Source organism: Mycteria americana, chromosome 14, assembly GCF_035582795.1.
Source record: "Mycteria americana isolate JAX WOST 10 ecotype Jacksonville Zoo and Gardens chromosome 14, USCA_MyAme_1.0, whole genome shotgun sequence".
Lineage (NCBI taxonomy): Eukaryota > Metazoa > Chordata > Aves > Ciconiiformes > Ciconiidae > Mycteria > Mycteria americana.
In genome coordinates, this window is record NC_134378.1 from 9,721,329 (window position 1) to 9,743,326 (window position 21,998).

The 21,998-nt window shown below is 43.1% G+C and overlaps 1 protein-coding gene and 3 long non-coding RNA genes across 5 annotated transcripts; 2 read left to right on the forward strand and 2 right to left on the reverse strand.

The window, feature by feature from the left end:
* Nucleotides 1-547: 547 nt before the first annotated feature.
* Nucleotides 548-3,263, reverse strand: KCNG1 (potassium voltage-gated channel modifier subfamily G member 1). The gene is made up of 2 exons (XM_075517453.1): nucleotides 2,505-3,263; nucleotides 548-2,002 (listed from the first exon to the last, which is right to left on the reverse strand). The coding sequence occupies exons 1-2, from the start codon at nucleotides 3,261-3,263 to the stop codon at nucleotides 1,232-1,234; spliced, it is 1,530 nt and encodes a 509-aa protein (XP_075373568.1). The 3' UTR covers nucleotides 548-1,231.
* Nucleotides 548-6,534, forward strand: LOC142417114 (uncharacterized). The gene is made up of 5 exons (XR_012777895.1): nucleotides 548-614; nucleotides 1,370-1,774; nucleotides 2,757-2,877; nucleotides 3,251-3,334; nucleotides 4,990-6,534. It is a non-coding gene; the product is annotated as an uncharacterized LOC142417114 (long non-coding RNA).
* Nucleotides 4,573-9,240, reverse strand: LOC142417113 (uncharacterized). 2 transcript variants are annotated; one of them, XR_012777893.1, is made up of 3 exons: nucleotides 9,123-9,240; nucleotides 8,696-8,873; nucleotides 4,573-4,688 (listed from the first exon to the last, which is right to left on the reverse strand). It is a non-coding gene; the product is annotated as an uncharacterized LOC142417113 (long non-coding RNA). The 2 variants fall into 2 exon arrangements; XR_012777894.1 differs by having other exon boundaries at nucleotides 8,696-8,876; nucleotides 9,123-9,219.
* A 216-nt stretch (nucleotides 9,241-9,456) lies between these two features.
* On the forward strand, nucleotides 9,457-14,144 carry LOC142417115 (uncharacterized). Its single transcript, XR_012777896.1, has 3 exons — nucleotides 9,457-9,789; nucleotides 12,474-12,524; nucleotides 14,124-14,144. It is a non-coding gene; the product is annotated as an uncharacterized LOC142417115 (long non-coding RNA).
* The last annotated feature ends 7,854 nt before the right edge of the window (nucleotides 14,145-21,998 follow it).

Sequence of the window (21,998 nt, forward strand, 5' to 3'; positions counted from 1 at the left end):
CCTGAGGGTCTCATTGACCCATGTGGTCCCACTGACTTCAGCAGGAGAACCTAGACCAGGACACACATGTGGATGAAGAATACGTGGTTGTGTTTTGGGACCTTGATTGCCTTTTCATATCCTATTTAAAATTTTCTCCATTACTATGATGTCTGTAATGTTGGCAAAGGTAGAGTTAATTAAGTCTTAAGTCCCTCGGGATTGAGGACAGTAAAGTATAAAGCTGTCAGTACCCCCCCACTCCATGACTCAAATGATATTTTCTTTTTTTCATCATTGGCAACTGCCCACGACCATATATTTTCTGCTCCTTTTAAAGAACCAAATGCTGAATGTGAATGGGTAGCCGCAGCATCGATTTGCCAAGTAATGGTAGGGTGTCCCCTGGAAACAGGCCGCTTTTAATTCTGTTTCATATCTGAGGTAAAGTAAAAACATGGAAACAGATGGTAGGGAACGACTGGCATCTCATCATGCATATTTCATTTGATTTGCAGCTAGTCACCTCTTGATAATAATATTATATGCTACAAAACTCAAAGACTTTGTTCCTGGGAATACTGCATTCAATGACATAGGATCAACGCTGTAACTTCAATTAAATTTTGAAGCTGGTGAGCTATAAGTATTTACATCTTTAGCAAGGTTATGATACAAACAGCTCAAGTCGTCTTTTCTGGTACGTTCAGGGCTGACTTGCAAAGATACAGTTGCTGTTGTGAATGACAAATCTTATTTAATGTTTTTTTAAGAGCACAACGGGACAAACATCTGTGGTTATTTCCATTACGCTCTAAGGCGTTTTACTGGGAGAGAATTTAGCCATTAATTTTGTTGTATTTACATTTTTTATATACAAGAAGAACAAGAAAAATGGCAGCCTGTTTAATGATTATATACATTGTGATTCGGTTGGAAAAATGTGTATTACAAATGGCAAAACCAGCCTGTCAAGTACGTAATTATATGTTCTTTTTTTTGTCAGAGAACTTCTAATTCCTAAAATCCCACTGTATGATCTCAGTGAAAGATCTGTTCTATACATTATACTGGGGGGGAAGAAACAGCATAATAAGAGACTTCTTAAACCACATCAGTTCCTGGTTAATAGCTCCTTTTCTTCATTTTAATATGAGGGTTACCTTTGTAAAATGCTTCCAAAGCAAATTAAAAGATGCAATCTGATACAACAAAACATTACGTGACATCAGGAGAAATAGTAACTTAAATTTCATTCATTGTCCCTAGTCTCAGAAGAGATACTGGGGAATAAAATATCACTCCCTTGTGACGCATTGCTTATCTGAGACTTTGTTTTTAATAAGAACTGTGCTCTCCTGTACATTATTCTTTCCTGTTCTTGCTTTAGCTCAATGTAGGAGCGTGAAAATGTGTGGAAGATGGAGGTGACTGGAAATGCCATGAGGAGGATGCCACTCAGTATGCTGCTCAGTGCCACCACTTGGCCGGGAATGCTTCTGGGAACCATATCTCCGTAGCCTACCGTGGTCATCGTGATGACAGCCCACCAGTAGCACGCGGGGATGCTGGTAAACTCCTGCGAGTCCGCCATCTCGTTCTCAACGACATACAGGAGCGGTGCAAACAGTGCGATGGCCACGCAGAGGAAGAGCAGCAAGAGACCAAACTCCCGGGTGCACCTGCGAGCGGTCAGCCCCAGCGTCTGCAGCCCCAGGGAATGCCTGGCCAGCCGCATGACGTAGAGAATCCTCAAGGCACGGAGAATACGGAGGACCAGACCTACTTTGTCCAGGTAGATGCTCCCAGAGCTGGGCTTTTTATAGCCCACTGAAGTGGTGTCTACTAGCAAAGTGATGTAGTATGGCAGAATGGCTATTATGTCTATCAGGGTTAATGGTCTCCTCAAAAATGCAAACTTGCTCTTTGCCTGGATGAATCTTAGCAGGAACTCCAGGGAAAACCATGCCACACAGACAGACTCCACAATGAAAATATTGTAGCACATCTGGGAACACTCACCCTGCAGGAAAGAGGAGGAGTTTGTAATCGGCACTGGATAATAACTATTTTAGTTGGTATGGTGACAGGAAGAGAGGTTTCTGTGTTGTTTTTTTAAACCCAAAATATTAAAGGAATCGAAGCTGTTGCTATGGGGAAACGCATTGACAAATTGGAACAAGTTAAATGCAAAACTTAGAAAAGGACTCCTTATTCCACAGAAGACACTGCTCGGTAATTTCAGGCTTTCTAAATAGCAAATAAATACAAAGCTTAACAAGTTAATATACAGTTGTACAGAAGAGTGCACACTAACAAAATTTTCTTTGGACATAAAACTTGATATGGTTAATTCTCTTACAAGTAATTGAACACAGTCCTGTAAGATTTTGAATATTCTTTGTGTTATTTTTCTCCCTCTAAAGACAGCTGCAAGATCCCCATTGAAATCAATACCATCAGACCTTGTACTTGTTCTGCTCTTCCCAGCACATACCATTTTCCATCCTGAAAAGCTAACTTACCTTTTCCTCCTCCTCCCTCAGGTCAGGCATGGTGCTGATGGATAAATTCACTGCTGTAATAGTTACAAATAAAACAGACAAACAAGCAAACACCTTTCCAGGGAGGCCAGACTGGGGCCTTTCCACCATGTCTTGCAATTTTTTCATGCACAAGCCAATTTTTGTCTCCTCTACTGTTTCACCTGTTGTTTCATTTTCTATGAGGTCATCCTCCCGTTCATTTATTTCTGTAAACTCCTCCATTTTTTGCAGGTATCTCCTTTTACAACACCAGTCCAAGTTGTCTTCCTCAATTCCCCAGTAGAGCAGCTCCTCTTGGAAAGACAGTGCACACATCTCACGCAAGAGCCGAAGTTTTCCAACCCGCAAAAAAGTCAGGATTGTCCTGAATGCCCCTGGGTTGCGGTCAAAAAAGAATTCATTACATGTCACGTCGTAATCATCACAGATGTTTAGAATATCATCAAAATTGTTACAGAATTTTAGTTGTCCCAGACGTGTCAATGGGAATTCATCGAGCGTGGTCCATGGGAGCAAATACTTAATGCCCCCTACGTTTATAATAATATGATGCTTCCTGTCATCAGGGTGAAAGCCTTTCAGGAGATCCTCTTGAGGGTGAATTAGCTTGGCTCTTTGGTAAAAGACTCCCTTAAGGGTTTCTGTTTCTGGAAAGAATGTGTGGTTGAAGGAAGCATCTGAAGCACAGCTCAGGGCACTATAGTCATAGTCGGAGTTTTCTCCAGGTAGAAGAGTCATCTTGGAAGATAACTTCACATCACTTTGCTACTTCTGCAAGTGTCTTCTGGAACAAAAAAAAGATATATGGGGTGAGTGAATGAGAGGTTGCTTTCAAGTTTGGAACAAATGTAGTCATTGGAGCTCAAAAATATTTATAAAACAATTGGAAAGAAACCAGCAGTGGCTGAGTATGGTCAGAAGACGTTTCTGGTGAGGCTGGGTTTGTCCAGCTGTGTAGAACTGACTCTATCAAGGCTGCTCCCTTGTTCAGGAGCTCTGCTTGGCATATTTGTCACACTGGGGGGCTTCTCCTGCCTCAGATACAGAGGTCTCAGTTCCCACTGGATATAGAGGGAAACCAGGAATAATTCCTGCATGTGGCAGGATATTCCTGGTTCAGAACGGAAGTATAAAAATTATGACAGTATCACATAAGAACACAGAATTCAAGTGTGTTTTGTAGAAAAGGAAATTTTATATTTAACTATTACACATAAAAATCTTAAGTATTTTACTATGCATAAAGTATATAGAAAGTATCAGAAGTCAATTATGTTGTAATTCAGTAAATACACACTTCTAAGAAACAGTTAGTACAAGACCAATTTCTAAAAGGCCATATGGAAACAATTTTGGGAAAAAAAACCCCACTTACATTGATGATCACATTAAGTGTTTGTATAGAGTTTATATACATTTAATGACATGGCAACTCCCTTTTTACAGCCTCATTTACAAAAGATTGCAAAGAAATGCATGATTTCTATACAAACATTGGAATATTATTTCAGTTACAACTGACACCCTATATGCAGTCATAGGTCTTTGTCCTAACAATGGATTGCACAGTGGCTGAGAGCCAAGGTGACTGCCTTCACCTCTGATTATAGGAAACCAAAAAATTCTCATGGTGACTTTGAAAATCACGTTCAAATTCTGCTCACACAACACGAGTGTAAAGTCTGTGGAATGAAGTGACCACAGAGTTCAAATGGGTATAAAAAGCAAGTACTGGAAATGTTAAACTTTTTGCTTCACTAACTCACTGCATTTTAAAAGTCAGACTGAAAGTCCGCTCATACACAGGAGAGTTGTACAGTACTGCTTCTAGATCTTCCGCCTGTACAGTCAGCTACAGCTTAATGCGTGGAGTCGCTGAGTTTCATTTGATAAGAGTATTTATTTATTAAGTAGATTGTACAGTAAATAGATATTAATTATGCACAAGTATTCTGACTTTCTAGCCTTGAGTTCACAGGAAAGTAATAAATATTACAGTTGATTGGCTTCAGCAGCAGTACATAGTTTTGTTCCTGGCTGTACTTAGCTCCCCTTTGATACACACCCTGGGGATATATACCCCTGCTAGGGTGACTTCCTTAAACACAGAACCGTCGTTTTCAGAAGCTGGGGTTTATAAACCACATCAATAGTGTTACATACCTATTATAGAAGAAAAACCCATGAATATACAACAGCAAAGTACTCAAAACACAGCTGCGCTTCAGTTTAAGAGCAACAGGCTTTCCTTGCTGCAAAGGGACTTACGATGCTGCTTTCAGTAACATACTATTTCAGTCCTGCTCCTAAGCTTCCCAGAGGGATCACTCTGAACAGAGCAGTTCCTGACATACTCTTACAAAGAGGTGGCCCCAGGTGAGCTTTGGATGGAGTGGTATTTCCTGATTCCTGATCTGTAATTCTCTTTAGTACAAAAGGAAATCATTCATTTACTTACCTTTAGGGCATGTGGATAAAGAAAGCCTACAGGGATATACAAGAACGGACAAGGCATGATTCAGATCTTCCAAGAGCTGTGGTACTACTTCCTGGCCTGAGGTAAGCGAAGAGGTAAGCTTTGTCATCTTGCTTCTGTCACGAAGTGGGATCTCTATTACTATTGCTAGTGATTTGAGAATAGCTATTTGGCAAGTAACCTATTCTCCATGCCAAAATCTTAACTGTGTTTAGCTTTCAGTGCCTTATCACTACATACTTGCCGTATTGCTGAGTTGCTTGTCTTTGCTCCAGAGTTATGACTCTGGAAATCCCCACGGCAGGGGATGGGCAATTCTCAACTCCTCTGGAAGTAATGGTGGGTGCAAACAATGACAAAATCCCGCAGGCATGCACTCAAATAAATTTCCAATTGATTTCGGTTTGTCTCTTGCCTCAAGAAAGACTGAGCAAAGGCCTGCTGACCTGAAAGTCTCTTTTTCGGAAAGAACATTAACACGAAATGTAATTGTATTAAAAAGTCACATTCTAGGAAATTCTAGCCAATACTGGGATTATCAGTGGAGCTTCATGACAAATGGTGGCACTCTGCCATTGCCCACTGGAAAAGCTGCAGGACTCAGATAAATGAAGGGATCTGAGGAGAGTGATAGCTGGCTCAGATAGTGCTGGCTAGAGCATGTTGAGCAGAGGAAGTACGGAACAGTTGAACTTGCAATTACCCTGACATACAGTCCCATCACATGAAGTACTCCTAATGACCTCAGAGCTGGTCTTCTGTTAAAGCATTCCCAAGACGCCATCGGTAGAAATAATGCCACCGGGAGTTCAAGCTGTAGGTCTGATATGGAAAAACAGGGCTACCTGACGTATCTTTATGTAGGGCTCCTTTTCTTAGAGAAACTGCTGTTTTATTTAGAAACAAGCTTTTTCCCCTCTGCCTCAGCTATGTCTGAGGCAGGGCTGGCCCAAAGAGAATAAAGATTATGACTGATATAAGACTATGGATAAATGGGAGCTGTTAACCGTTTTCCCTTCTGTAATACCAGATGATGTTGGTTAGCAACAACTTATCCTCTGAATCTCAGCCAGGGAAAATGAGGAGGCAGCTCATCTCTGTCACCGGTTTGATCTCCCACCGCATCCATTGTTGACACAATGGGAAGAAATGGGGAGAGGCAAATGTAAATGTTCTGCGTGTGTCAGAGACACACTGTAACCCTGAGGCATCAACTGTGAAACAACAGAGCAAAGAAAAAATAATTTCTTTCTTCGCTTCCAGCTTCTCGACCTGTGCGAGACAATAAATTGGACAAATTAATCCCCTGTGTAACACACAACGACTGCAGTTACAAAAGGTGGCTCCTTCTTTTTCCGTAACCAGAACTGGCAAGCCCACAGATCCCAGGTAGGCAGCTACGGTATTTGATGCTGTACATGTGTCATTTACATGTTCTTTGCCTTGAATACACATAGCATCATATCTACGGGGGAAGAATAAGGAGGAAATAAAGGGCAATAGGAAAGATGGCCTGACTTGAAGGAATGGAGGAAGGAGAAAAATAAAGCCATACATTTCTCTGTATGTTTCTTGTTTTCCTTTGGAAGGTGCTCCTACAGAATGATGCTTTAAGATGGGAGAAATATAATTAATGGAAAGGGGGTTTTGCTATTGAGCTTAAAAAACAAGCAAACTGTTTTATTCATACATTGCAGACTGATGACGTTGGGGATGGCTGTAAGAAATGCGTTAAGGATTAAAGACAACACACTGGAATATAAAGTCAGACAAACACATTAGCCTATAGCAACAATTTTCCCAACAATTAAACAAGATGAACTTTAAGGATATGCTGTAACAGTAAAATCCTCAAATAAAACCGCTCTGGTTAAGTAAGGCCCAAGGGTAAAATCCCTCCTTGTCCAAGATAGCATTCTGCCCTTTGAGTGCTTGGGAGTTAGTGAAGCCCAGTTCATCTCTCCAGCTCCCCTGCTGATAATTCTCATCTTGGGCAAATCACTTCTCTCTCAGCATCATTTCCTGTTTTGTTTGTAAGCTTACTGGGGCAAGAACTGTGTTTTACTATATTATGCAATCCCGATCATTGTTCTGGCTTCTAGAAACTACGGTAATACAGAATAACTGGCCCATAGCAAGGGCTCTTGGTGACTCTAAATGGTGTGGTGTGCATGTGAAGCAAGATATAACATCTTTTCAACAATCTGTCTTGCACAAGATGATATTCTTATCCATTATGTCTGGTGAAGAAATCGAATTAGAAATCTGTACTGCCCTTACTTTCAGCAGAAATTCAGGAAGGGTGCCAGACTCCTAGACAATGGGGAAAGAATTATTAAAGATGCCCTTCTGAGGGAAAGAAATAGAAATCATGAGTAACATGCTAAAATTCCACTGCAAGTGTCGTTTCCCCCCCCCAGTGTCCTCTGCAGTATTTTGAATTCTGCAGTGCATCTCTGATGTAATCAGAGCTCCTGCAAGGAGTCCTGATACTGCTCTGTGATGCAGACAATTCAAAGTTGCGCCTGGATGATAACAAGCATGCAAGGAAGATGCATAACTCCCCCCTAGACTCTTCTATCAATTCCAGTGCCTGGAACTTGTCTCTGTTGCTTTTTACCATTGGTAAATTTAGTTTAAAAAAAAAAAGTTTCAGATTTCAGTGCAGGGTGAATATGAATACAGTGATTTTTTTGAAAGAATTCCATAAGAAACTGCTTTACAGTTTAGTGATCCTTCCTCCTTTATTCTTTCCTTGGTTAAAATAAGCGGTCTCTTCAAGCAGTGTTAAATTCAGCTATCTTCTGACACATGATTTCCGTACAGTATCGACACTGTCAGGGTACCCTCCTGAAATACTTTAAGCTATACTCATGCAGCTCTTTATGTAGTAAGAACCGATCTCAAACTTCAACTCTGCTTCAACTCTGCAAACTTCAACCAAATCAAAGTAAAACTTATAAAGGTCAATGTATAATATGAAACAAAACTATCCTGAAAATCATATAATCTGAAAAAATATGCTCATATTGCTGTCCTTGATCTAGACAGTGTGATGCTTTTTGGCATCTTATGACAACCTACAAACTGAATTATGACGAATATGTTACTCAGTGTTTGGTTTTATAAAGCTGAGCCTTACTCTGCCGATAATAATCAGAAGTGAAATAACTTTGCAGATAACTTATATCCCCAGGAGAATGTTCTGAAATACATTACAACTAATAACTATAGTTACTATCCTGCCGTGAAATATATTTATGTCAACAAATTTTAGTAAGTCACATTCAAAACAATCTCTTAAACATCTTTTTAAAAAGTAAAGGATTTATCATTTATTTCTATAGATACATATTTTGCCACTGAAATGAAGAGATACGTAGTCATGGAAGAGTTATTTTACGCGTGTTCCCCCCCCCACCCCCCCAAAGCTTTTCCAATGAAAAAAAATCTGCCAGAAATACATTGCCTATCAAGAATAGTTAACTTCATGTGTTAGCTGCCAACGAACAGAAGTCAGTAAATAGATCCATATAAAAGACATCTCTTAATTATTTTAAAAGTAAAGCTATAAAGGACCTTCAGCTTAGGCAAAGAAGCAGCAACGTGAAACACAAGCCTCCATACTGCACTGTGCAGACACAGGACTCGGGGAGAGAGAGAGCCGGGAAGGGGAAGACCGAGCATCACAAACCGAGCCCGATGGATCAGCCTCGACAGCCGCCAGCCACCTCCGCGACAGGACAGGAGAAAGGCAGGAACCAGCCGAGCGCTGCCCCTCGCCAGCCGACCGCCTCCCGCTGCTGGCAGCACAGGCAGCCCGGTGTGGGGAAGGAGTGACGGCGCGGGGGGACAGTCCCTCTCTTCCATCCCTGCTGCGGGAGAAAACCTGTTGCTACAACCGTGCACGGACGCGCACGACCCCCCCGCCCCCTCCCCGCCACGCACACCCCTCCGGGGGCGGACGGCGGGATCCCAGGGGAACCCCCTCCCGGGCGGCCCCGGCCGGGCTCTGCCCCCCGCGACGGGGCCGTGCCCGCAGCCCCGCGGCTCGCCCCGCTGCTGCCGGCTGCCCCGCGGCCCCGCGCCGCTCCTGGAAGAAAAGTTCCCGGGAAACTTGCCTGCGAGTTGCCCGCGCCCGGGCGGCGAGCGCGGCCGCCGGCAGCCCCGCGCCGCGGGGTCGGCGGCGCCGGGCCGTGCTTGCCGCGCTGCGCCGCCGCTGCGCGGTGCGGCGGCGGGGGCGGCCGCGTGTGCGGGCCGGGCGGCCGCGGCGGGGGGGCGGCGGGCGGCGGGGCCCCGACCCTCCGCATGGTGCGGCCGGAGAGGCGGTGCGGAAAGCCCGCGGCCCGCCCCGCGCGGGTGCGCGGCCGGCAGCGGAGGCGGTGACCGGCAGCGGAGGCGGTGACCGGCGGGTTGCGCCGGGCGCTCCGGGCGAAATCCCCGTTCGCCCGCGGGCGCGGGCTGACCTGCCGGCGGGGACGGGGGAGGAGCAGCTCCCGGCGCTCCTCTCCGCCGAAGCCGCTTCTCCCGAGGAGGAATAGCAGGGCTGGTGCCGGGAGGGCGCCGGGCCGGGCCGTGCCCTGCCCTGCCCTGCCCGCCCCGGCGAGCCTCAGCCCGCGCCCGCTGCGCGCCCGCGGTGCTGCGGGCCGGGGGCCCCGCCGCCTCTGCCCCGCCGCCACCCCCAAAGACAGCTCTCCGGGAGGGGCTGGAGGCAGCGGGCTGCCCACAGGTGGCATCCCGGGCTGCTGCCGTCGTCAGGAAAACTTCTGGTGCTTTTCCCGTTCCACGGTAATTTTCTTTATTTATTGGTTAGCGAAGTGGCGTTAGAAGTGGCCGTGAAAGCATAAATCATCACGCATCTCCCCCCCCCAACCCATAGCAGTGACTCCAGGAGAGCCAAAACCGTGCTTTAGTCCTGTGACACCCTTGCCAGGTTCGGCGGCAATTAACACACTGGTATTATCGATCGCCAGAGATTTGGAGAGCATTCCATATCTCTACTTTTAATGAAATTTGTTTGACATCTGGGTGGAAGCTACTCTGTGTGGATTTAATCTCCGTCTTAAAGCAGTGAATTAAATCTTGGTGCCAGGGTTAAGGAGAAACCAGCAGCTTCAGCTCTGTCACAGACTCAAGTGCAAACCGCTCCCATCCCGTGTGCTGTTGTCCCCGGTGGGTACAGATAATGATACTTTTGGCCTCTGATTTTTCTTACCTGCTTAGGCACTGGTCTTAGAGGGAATTCCCTGCAGGTGATGCAGGACGGGGACAGTCACCTCTAAGCTCGGCGGGACAGGGGCTGTCTCTCATTACAAGCCTTGCGCACTTCACCCAGAGCAGTGGGGGGGTCTCATTTCAAGTGAGGTCCTTTGTTGCTATGGTAATACACATGAAAAACCTATACTATGGTAATTTTAGCAAAATACCTCTTTTTTTCTAAACTAAATTGGCCCGTGGTTCAGAATTGTGTGGGCATACAGAAATAGTCATGCTTATATTCTTCAACGGTAGCTGTTTAACAGCAGTTGTGTAGAGGGCTGTCAGCGACTGTGGCTGTGGGCAACTTGGGTTTCTTTTTCCCTGATATTGCATATGATTTTTATTTGACTTTGTAAAGGTTTCTTATCGTGGCTCTCAGCCTTTATCTGCAGAAGGGAGGTAACTGGTTTTACTGACCATGGTGCCATGTATAAAGAGTTTTGGCTTTTGTATAATAGTCTGTAATAATCTTGTTAATGAAAGCCTGTATTTGAAAAGCCTTTGTTAATAATCGCTGTCAAAGAGGAAGGACACACCAAGTAGGGTCTCCCAGGGAATTATCTGGGAACAGTTTTGGTCAGTGTTTTCTGTAATAACTTGGGTGATGGAATGGAGGGCACTTCTATAACATTTGCAGTGATTCCAACCACAGAGTGCAAGGCTGAGATTTAAAATGACCCTGGTATACTGCAGACCCAGTCTGAATTCAACACGATAAAATTCTAGAAGAAACATTATGTGGTATGCCACATAGGAAGGAATATCACATGTCAGATGAGGACTATTAGGTAAAAATACTGCAGGAGAGAATCTTGGGACTATAGTGGATCGTAGACTGTGCAGTGCTGCAAAACACTCGTGTTGCTCTGAGCTCTAGTAACAGGAGGATCATATATAAGACATCGGAGGGCGTTATTTCTGTTCTGTTTAGCACTAGTCAGACTTGGCTGAAGCACTCTATCCAGCTTCAAGCATTACACTTACTCTTAAAGAAAGATGTAGGCAAACAAGATAGGAGAATAGCAACCAAAACTGTAAGAGGCTTAGGAAATGTAAGCTACGAGGAAAGATGGAATTTGATTATTTGATCTGGAAAAGAAAACACAATGTAAGGACATGGCAGCTGTTTTCAAATGTATAAACACGTTTATAAAGATGACAGCAAACAGTTGTTCTGTGACCACCAATGGTAGGATAAAAAGCAATTTACTAAAGTGCAATTAGGGAGATTACTTTAGACATTAGGAAAAAACCAAACAAACCAGACAAAACTATTACTGTGTGAGTAGCTGGAATCTAAGGAGGTTGTAAATCTGTTCAGTGAAGATTTGAAGAAAAGGTTAGATAAACAGCTATCAGGACTGGCTTTAGCATGCATGGCCATGTCTCAGGGCAGGGGAGAGTTTCGGTGATCTTCTGAGACATTTACCAGCTCGTATTTCTATGATTTCTGATTGTCCACAAGCTACAGCTACCCTTTTGGCAAGAGGGACAGCAGCATGGCACAAAAGGAGAACTCGTTACCACCCTGTATGATTCACGCAGTGTTTTCAGTATTTAATAAATCACACCGGACTATGCTCTTTGGGTCAGTAGCTCATTAACATCTGGAGACCAAGAGCAGCTCACGAAGACAGACAGAGAGCGGAACAGTCCCTTGCAAATAAGCAGTTTTCAAATCCAGTTTTGAGCAATAACGACTGAAAATTGTTACTACTTGATGGTCAATGTAAATACAAATGTCCTGCAACTTGCTTTGGTACTCACTGTAGAAATCACTTGTTTGGCAGATTCAGGTGAGGTCAAGGACTTCATTGACATTCGTATGAGAAACAAAAGTCAGGTATGAGATCATTGGCTGGGCCAATATTAAATGTGTTCTGGCAAATGGAGGTCTTTACTCTTCAGGCATGTCTTGCCTGCATCCTTCATGAGCACAGAATTCATGTGAGAAACAAAAGTGATACATGCCCTTGAAGATAACAAGTAGTGCGCTAGCAGTTTTTCTGTAGTGATAAGCTGACTGCATGGCGAACTGGCTGAGGATTCCCAGAGTAATTCTACTATTTTGTGCTCCTTGAAGAATTAGCATTGCCGCAGAGAAAGATTTTAATCCCACTTTCATTACTTTTGCAGCCTGTGGCTGCTTTTCCTTCTGTTCCTTTGATTGTTGACATTGAAATCCTGTCCTATCGTTTCTCTGGCTTTTGCAGATAATTCCAGCATCATCTTGCAGTCAGGAGCAGCGCTGGCAGCAAAACAAGGTATTCCAACTTCACAGCACCTTTCACCGCTCACTTTCCAAACAAAGCACGAGGCTAAATTAATTTCTTATAAAAAAGAACTTAAATATCTACATGGCTGACAGGTGAGAATTTTCAAAACCAAGCTACAGACCAAGGGTTGTTCACAGAACTTATTCATCAGAAAATTTCAACTAATGAATACATTACAAAAATGCCATCCGTTTGAGAAAAACTCTGTAAACAGAGATAGATGCAAAACTCTTTGAATAAATTATGGATGGCAAATTATTCACCTGGTCTTAGAAAACTTAATGCTTTTGTCTTATAAGGATGCTATATAATGTATATGCAAAATGTTAGGCTGAAAGTGGATAGCACGGACTACTGTTGCACAGAGGCTCAAAAAGGTCTTAAAAAAAGAACATGTCAAAACCCATGATACTGTCTGCTGTGTGTCAGTGGTTTTCTCACACTGATCAAGGGAAATCCTTTAAGAAGGAAATCCGTCCCTTTATTTCTGTTTATAAACAGTTCCATTTGTACCTTGATTTCTGCTATTATAGGAAGAAAATGGAAAGAAATGTACTTACATAAGTAAAGTACCTATACTTATGATTTTGATATTGGGTACAGACAGTTAAGGGGAACGAGAGGGAGTGCAACCACTTAGCCATTAGCACCATCCACAGGAAAGGAAGCAGCAAGCGCTTGTCAGTCCTCTGCTCTATCAGCCCCTCTGTGTGACAGTCCTACTCAGAAAGAAGGGCTTTGAGTGGCTAAAGATTCAGGTGATGATCATGGCTTGCTCTGAAATTCTCAAGCTGTGGGCACTAGTGGGGACCTCTTGGTTCACTCCACACAAGAGTTCATCTGGTTTCAGACAACAGCTATTGTTTGATGGGATGCTGGGCATGGTAGTATTCAGCAGCTCTCCTGAAAAGGTCTTGGGGATCTTGGTAGACCACAAGCTGAACACGAGCCAGCAATGTGCCTTGGTAGCAAAGAAAGCCAACAGCATCCTGGGATGTAGCAACAGGAGCTTAGCCAGCAGATCAAGAGATGTGATTACTTCCCTTTCCTTGACTCTTGTTAGATGACTTCTACAATTCTGCATCCAGTTTTGGGCACTCAGGACAGGAAAAACATCCATAAACTGGAGTGCGTTCAACAGAGGTCCACCAAGATGGTCAGTGGATGGAGTACATGCTCTACTGAGGGAACTGGGCTTGTCCAGCCTGGAGGAGAGCAGGCTTCGGGCAGACATAACGGCTTCCAATATCAACAAGGTTATCAGAAAGATAGAACCAGGCTCTTCATAGTGGTGCATGGCAGGAGGACAGGAAATAACAGACATAAATTGAAACAAGAGAGTAAGGAAGAACTTCTTTCCCATGAGGGCAGTCAAGCAGTGAGGCAGACCAGAGCACTTGTGCTTTCTCCATCTGTGGGGGTTTTCAAAAGCCAGTTGGATTAAGCCCTGAGCAAGTGAGTCTGCTCTCATAGCTAACCCTGCCTTGTGCAGGAGGCTGGACTAGAAACCTCCTGAAATCTCTTCCGGCCTGAATGGTTCTGTGTTTCGATGGTAACTGCTGTTTGAAATACTACTGCCCTTGTCAGCTTCCCCTGAGGAGTTCAAGGTGACGGCTGTGAGGGGAGATCTGCCCCCTCAAGGTAAGCAGATTGCATCCTGGCTGCAGGTGGACCCAATTCTCCTGTCATTGCACGGTGAAACATTTCTTTGCTGATTTATGTCCTATGCGGGCATTTTTGTTGCTTGCTCTTCTCCTGTCTTTTCTCATGAATAGCTCCATTACTCTTAATGCAGTGATTCTGTAGCGCACCTTACCATGGATAAAGCTTCAAAACATGTCCCTGAGTTTTATTACAAAAAACCCAGTTAAAATAGCAATTTGTCTTTTGCTGGAATTCACTTTTGCTTAGATCCAGAAGTGTTATATTACAGGGTTGCAATAGCAGGGGACTAGACCCAACAATCCACATTCCTGTATTTTCATGCTCCTCACATCTTGCACTCTCCTTTCACTGGAATAAGCCTTCAGCGTGCTCACAAAACATGGTCCACACGCTTTCTCCATGCCCTGGTTTGGGACGTGTCCCTCCCAGACACACAGATGCACACTTGCATTGCAGAATTGCTCACCTCCACTGCAGTTCCCCAGAGAAGTGAAGGGCTCTGCCAGCCAGAAGAAATTGGCTAAAAGCCTCAGAAGGGTTGTTCCAAGCGTGTCTCAAAGCTCTCAGTGCAGCTCCCCTTGAGCACATGTAGCAGGTAAGCCCCGGTCTCCTCTGCAGCGGTGTGTTTGATTTTGGTGCCTTTTTCCAAGGAATGCTAAAGATTTCCTCACCTGCCTTGCTTGAGGTAAATGTGCCAATGTAATCACCTTACGCTCCCTTTATTGCCAATTGAGATGCATTTGACCAAATATGGTTACCCACCTTAAGGTACACGAATAAACTGTGTCTGTCTCAATGGGGCACTCAGGGCTCAGTTCACTGTGGAAGTAATCTCAGGTAATTCTGGCACTGATGCCCACATGTGGTCAGAGGGGTCCCCCCTGGAATCACCTGCGTTAGATCACAGAGGGTCTCTAGCAGACAGAGGATTACATTTAGACATCTTACTCTCATCTTTAATCATTAAACAAATCCTCAGCCATTTGTGTTTGGAGAAAAGCTTTCCTTTAGCTTTATTCCTTGTACAGTTTTCTGTGAGTGTTGTGTTTGTGCTTGTGCATGGGCAGAACCAGGCTTTTCTGCTGTTCTGCTTCTGTTTGTTCTTGCTGCAAACGATTCGGGAGAACTCCTGCACGAGCTTCTGCACGTCTGTATCATGTTAGTTGTGGCGTTGAAGGAGTGAAGAGTAACACATACCTCCTCCATCTGCAGCTCTGTAGATGTTATGTTTATGTTTGCAAGGTGGCCGATGTGACTAAAATTAATTTACAAACACTTGAAATTTTACTCCAGTACCTCATACTGCCAGCCTCCCCCATATCCCCACTGCAGATATGCTGATAAATGTTCTGAGTACTCCTTTGGCTGGATAGTGTGTACTGATACCTACGGTCTGCTGTGCTGAAAAATGGAAAGTTTCTGAGTAGGATCCATTGGTGGACATAAAAGCAGAATCAGCATAAACTCTTACTCTACAAAGAAATTAGGAAATGAACAGGATCTAAAACTGGAAAACAGAAAGAAGTCAGGAGCACAGTCATGCAGAAAACTCCTTTTAATTTAAACGAGTCAAGCGGTATGGATGTACTTGGGCAGCCTCACAGGGGTTTAGTTTGGCCCGTGCAGCGTATGTTCCTAAACTTAATGGTACGTCTCAAGTACTCGGCAGTGCAGCCCTCTACTCCAATTCAGGTTGCATCCAACCTTGGAAAATCCTGTAAATGCAGGAGTGAGGAGAGGAACCTCTGCATGCATACATTTCACATATTTTACAGAACTCCTGCCTAATCTATGTGGTTAACACACTAGCAAAGGGCAAACGGGAGAATTTCTGCATGCAGATGACTCTTGTCACTTTGAATTCCTTTTCAGCTTAGGCCTGCAACTGGAACTGTGTGGCACATAATCAGAGAACCAGGTTTAAAAATATTTGTATTCCAAAAAGTTTGGTAAAATGCAGTACTTCAGCTGGGCTTAAATAATTAATTTATATCATGTACCAACAAGACCAGCAAAAGTGTTTACAGGAGAGGAAGGCTCTTTGGCTGAAATGAGTTTCAGGGAACTGCTGTATTGAAACTATCAGGGACAGTGTATTATTCATCCTGGCTCTGGCAGACTTCCAAAAACACATCACTTTTTTTTCAGATTGCTGAACTGAGCGAGCCTTGCAAGGATCTGAGAAATGCCTTCCCAAGCATGTGCTTAAGCATCAGTGTTGTTCAGCTTTATGAGTAAGAATGGATAATGCTCCGAAGTACTTCGTTACCACATCTGCCTCAGAGTAGTTGAAGAAAACCATCATTCCTCTCCTATGTTCAGGCACTGAAAAAATGTGGGTGTATTCATATAGTTTACATGTGGGTCTAGGAACGTGTCTTTGAGACTAACTGATGCAAATAGGAATTCTACTAGGCAACTCCCAGTCAACGTTGTTGGAGCTTTGTAGACCTTGCTGGTGGGGACACCAGGTTGGTAAGTGGGTCCCAACTGACCATATCCGTGCTTTGCTTGGTCTGGGGAGGAGTGCAGAGCTCACTGCAGGGACTCTGTCCTTCCCCTTTACTGGAACAGACTCATGCCATCCAGCTCCCTTGGACTCCCACAGTAGCACACAACCATAGTTTTCCATCACACCACCCATCTGAATCCCACCCATCTGATTGCAGTTCACTCCTTATGGGCAAGGCACAGTGGGAGGAAACATGTATACCACCTCTGTAACAAATGGAGCAATCTGCAGACAACAAAGAGCACAGCGGTGCACGCTCCCTGCCTCCGTCTCGCCTTCACCCATGAAGGGTTTTGGGCTGAGAGTAGGCTCTGAAGAGGTCACAAGAATGGCCAGGACAGAAGATGTTATCTCCTCCAACAAAACAGTGCCTCTTCGTGCTGTCAGTTTTCCTCTCCCTTGGATAAACTCATAGCTAAACACCCATATTCCTATCCTTTATTTCTCTAGGGCTAGTTTCTTGCATTTACTTCATGGTGAAATTCCACAGTGATTCCAAGCCCTCTGCAATGAAACCGGAGAAATCTGGGGTCAGCCATTCCCTTCTTTTAGTCTGTTTCCATTTGAATGTGAGTCTTTCAAATTAATGACTTCTTACTGTCAGCCCTTTTAAATTTCTGCCTGTCATGGACAGGAAAAAGAAATAGAGAGGCCAAATGGCCCTGGTTTCAAATCAGAACCTGTGGTATGAAACACCTCAAGGGGGAGAGAGTCCTTAATGCCAAACTAAATTTACCAGTTGTTCCCCAATGATAGATTCCTCAAACTGTCAAAATGTCACCGGAGATGACCAGGCACACAATTTTCAAGCATTCACTTCTGTTCAAAGATATAGTTAAGAAGATGAGATGAGCTTCCATTACTTTTCTTTTTCTAGCTCAGTCAATTTTTAATACTCGTGATACATTCAGTGAATGTGAAATAATTATCTTAGTCATAACACTTTTGATTTGTACAATAACATAGTTTGTGTTGCAGTTTTTAAAATGATTTTGACAATATAAAAGAAAAAATTTATTAGGCAGAAACCATCATGCATGACTACTGTAATTGCTGTTACAAAAAGGTGTGGGTACGCAGTACAATCGAAATGATTTACATTTCAGTATTTCTGCAAATAAACACAATACTTAATAAAGGCCTAATCCTTACATTTCTCATCCAGAGGAACCCCATGCTTTCAGGTTTGACCAAGCAGAGAGTAAATTAGAAGCTGGGGAATTTGTATTATTTAAGCGAGCAGGTAGCCGGTACGAAGGGGTATATCTTTCGGGCGCCCACAGGTGACCTTGTTCTGCCCAACGCAGCGATAGGTACGCGCTTCATTTGCTCGCCCAGCAGCATGACGGCATGTGCAATTGCACAAGTGGGCAGTGGATGGGACACTAGGAGATACGCAAGAGAGATCTGAATTCCTGTCTTAACTCTGCAACACCAGTGAGATTACTGTACAGCCTGTGCTTATTTTCCCTCAGTAGTTTTGACTCTTGTGTCTGCGAAGGCAGAACATTTTCAATCGCAAAAAAATGCACATGTTCGCCGCTGGAAATCTTCCCTTTAGAAAGGGAGCCATCTGGAGAATAAACTGTAAAATAAACCCTGAATGAGCTCCCAGGCTCAGTGGGACTTGTAGATAATTGTGTGCAGCAGAGTTGTTACTATGATTATAGTCCCAAATAATAGTGAAACTATCTGACTGGCCATTTGCATAGGGATTTACCATCTCTGCATGCACAAGGGGTAACTTTGTGCTCAGATGAAACGTGCTAGTACGCAAACATTCAATGTGCTTATTTGTTGCATGCAGTTGTGAAAACAAGATTCTTGCCATTGGCTCTGTTGGTCGGGAACAGCGTCTTGCTGTTTCTTTGTATCTGTACTCTGCTTGTTAAATACATCGGTGCGTGAATGAATGTTTGATTACATGCTTGAAGTTGTGCTGTGCACTTTTGATTAAAAGACTTCATCAGCGGTTGTAAGCCCTGTAGAAAAAAAAAAGACAAATATTTGACAGTGGTAAACACTGAATCTGGGTGGGGAACTGCAGTTTGATTCTATGGATGGTGCTTTTGACCATCCGCCACTGTTCTGCTTCCTGTGGCTCAGTGCGATTCTACATCTCTAATGAAAATTTAAAGCAGTCCCTTAAACTCGGAGCCAGGCTGTGATATTTTTGTTCTCTGTGAGCAAAGCCATTTTTCCCAAGGAGCCTCACGGGGTGATTTTGCACCCCTTGGAAAGAATGCCCTCCAGGATGGGTGGGAATAGGGTGAGCTCTGCCTGCTTGCTGCATAGCTGCCACAAACCTGCCTGACACAGCTGTGTCTTGGGCAATGCCAGGGAACCCTCAAACGGCAGGGCACCCATTGGCATCGCTGCGGATACTTTGAGTGGAGACTTTCTTTCTGATATCCTCTATTCTTTAACTGTGGAAAAGGTGCAGCACTGTGAAATTCCCACATACGTGACCCTGTAATGTGTTTAAGCTCAGAATACTGTCCCTCAGTGAGAACTCGGTCATCGAGGACTTGGACCACCTGGCTGGTGCAGCGAACTTTATAATTGATACAAATTTCACTGATACGCAGACTTTACAATGTTTTTATAAACACTGGCAGTTGGCATGATGGCTTTTGGGTCCTACCGATATGGATGTTTTTTGAATAGGAAAATCACACACCAGCCGCCTGACCCTTCTTCTTACACTTACATTATTATTTTTTATTTTCATTGTTGCTGATGTTAAAGACAGATATTGCAATACAAGTCTAGCTTGCATAGGATTTTGTTTCCATGGGAGGGCTGTGACTCCGCTGTTCCTGGGGTCTTTCGTTGCTTGCATGGGTGCTGTCTGCACACAAGGCGGGAGGAGCTGCTGGCGGAGCGTTGTGCTTGTAGCTCACACAGATCTGCTGTGACAAATCTTTGGAAACCTGTTAGTGAAAATACCCCGTGGTAGGGGTAGTCATTAATCACCACAATGTATATGTTTATCCCATCAGAGGAATATCTGTTTAGAGACGAGTAATTGGCATTCATCTAAAATATTTTAAAAAGTATTTAACCTTGTAGCTAGATCCCCAACTGCATGTAGTAAATAACCCCTTTGTAGTGCCTTTTTATGGGACTGATTACATTTTGCTAATAAAGGAACTAGTTAAATTTTACCTGTAAGTAGCCCTAAAATAAATACTTTTGATCCCGCTTCAAAAACTTCCCTGTGGATTACTGGTATGTTTTTTTTTTTAAATATACAGCACCATAATACTGTTCTCCTTCTAAATTAATAAATAAATCTCCCATATACTTTCATGGCTGTACGGTGAACTTTAACATCTCTTTTGCTAAATTCAGATTATTAATTTAATCTCATTATGATTCAATAGCTGCTGAAATTATTAACAGTTAAAAAAAGAAAATACAGTAGAGTCCAGGTAAGCTCTCTCAAGGAGAGGTTTGGTTTTCCTAGCATGTGAAAAAATCAATGGTAGCAGGTAGATAAATGCAAAGTTAAAACAATGTGTAATTCTTATAATTCAGAAACGGAACCTCATATACAAGAAGCAAGACATGCATAATGTAGTTATTATACCTAATTATTGTTCAGCTGTATGTCTTGCTTAGAGCAAAATTGCCACAAAATGTAGACCAGCTTTCTGGTTAATAAGATTCTTTTCCTTCTTATTAAGTTTATGAAATGTTGTTCTAAAAATAATTCTTGTAGAAATCATAAGTATAAAACCAGGTTCTTCGTTGGTGGTTTACTATGCATTAGTCATTCACATTTACTGAACTTCTGAAACTCATGGATTTATCTAAAAATAAATGTTATTTCTTGACACTTCCTGTTTGGTTATAACTGCACAGCTCTCGCTTCCTGCTAGGAGCCCTTCTAGGCAGCAGGCTTCGGTTGCATACTTTTGGAGTTTGGTCATGGCAACTTTTTGCTTGTTTTTCCCATTGAAATTGATGTCAGAATTCCCTTAGTTTCAATGAGAACTGGTGTGCGGTCACAGATATATCTTGAGCAAGATCTCAGACTGCGGCTTTTTTGTATCTCTTGCTCTTTAAGTGTTGTGGCATTCATAGCTTTTGCTGACGTCTTTTGGCACAGTGTGGACAGAATGGAAGTTCACAGATTATCATAGTTCTTTCTTATTTGGCGTGTATTTTGGCTTAGGTTTTAAGCATCTTGTGGTTTAATTAACACTCTTAATTCTGTTTGTCCTCATACAGCGAGGATCGGATCCACTGCTGCGGCTCCTAGAGGCTTCCACAATACAAATAAAGAAGAGTAATTTTCCAGCATGAGCCAAATAAATCTGTCCTTTATGCCATTTCTGTGTTTAATCTGGCAAAGAAGGGGATTTGGGGTGTGTGTGCACTGAACAACTGAGTTCTCTGTTGGTCCTCAGGGCTGTTGGGAATAGAAGAACAATGTTAGCATTTGTTATTTCTCTCATAAAATAGTGAAAACAGCACTGTCTTGACAAATCTGTTGAAATAACTCACAAATGGATAGTTCCTCTGTAGGAACAAATACAGTTTAAGGTCACTCTACTCCCCTGTATCTGCAGGCATTCTAGGACTACAGAGGGTAAAGATTTATTTTATTTTTTACAAATATCAGAAAAATCTCCACACTTTTCAGTCTCTATATAATCTCTGCAATGCTGTCATAATGATAATGTCTGATCGTGTTGCTAATCAAATCTTAGTTTAGCAGTTAGTACATTGATAAAAAGTTATTAATGAGTTCTGGGCAGTTACTCCTTTTCTGTCAGACAGCTAGATAAAACTACAATGCACCATTTAATTGGAAAATGGGCACTCAAGCATCAGCACAGTGTGTGGTGAAGAGATACCATCTACTCTATTTCGGTAAGTGACTTAACTGTCCTCTCATGGAAAGTGTTTCACATCCAGGAGATGTAAAACAGAACATAATTGCAGTGTGGGATTTTCAAAAGTGCTTCACTAGGGATATTTTGGAGTCACTTAGGTAGTTTTGCAATTTGTAGTGTTGAGGATATAAAATTACTGTAATAATTAATTCAGTCCGTTATTTTTATGGATATACTTGTGGGTGTTTTGTACTGAATTCTGTTTGCATTTATTTTGCAACCTCATTTCTCTTGGTTCATGGCTTTACAGTCAAAGGTACCTTAGAAAATTGGACTAGTCATGCTAGCATTGCCCAATGTCTCTTTACTCCAGTATAGACATAACTAGGAAGGAAAAGGAATAAATTAGATCGGTATAAACATTTCCTCAGCAGTTTAATT

Excerpts from the sequence above, each read along its gene's own strand:
- KCNG1 (XM_075517453.1), bottom strand. The coding sequence starts at position 3,263 with ATGACTCTTCTACCTGGAGAAAACTCCGACTATGACTATAGTGCCCTG. Across the intron at positions 2,003-2,504 it reads TGAGGGAGGAGGAGGAAAAG|GGTGAGTGTTCCCAGATGTG; the intron begins GTAAGTTAGCTT and ends TCTTTCCTGCAG.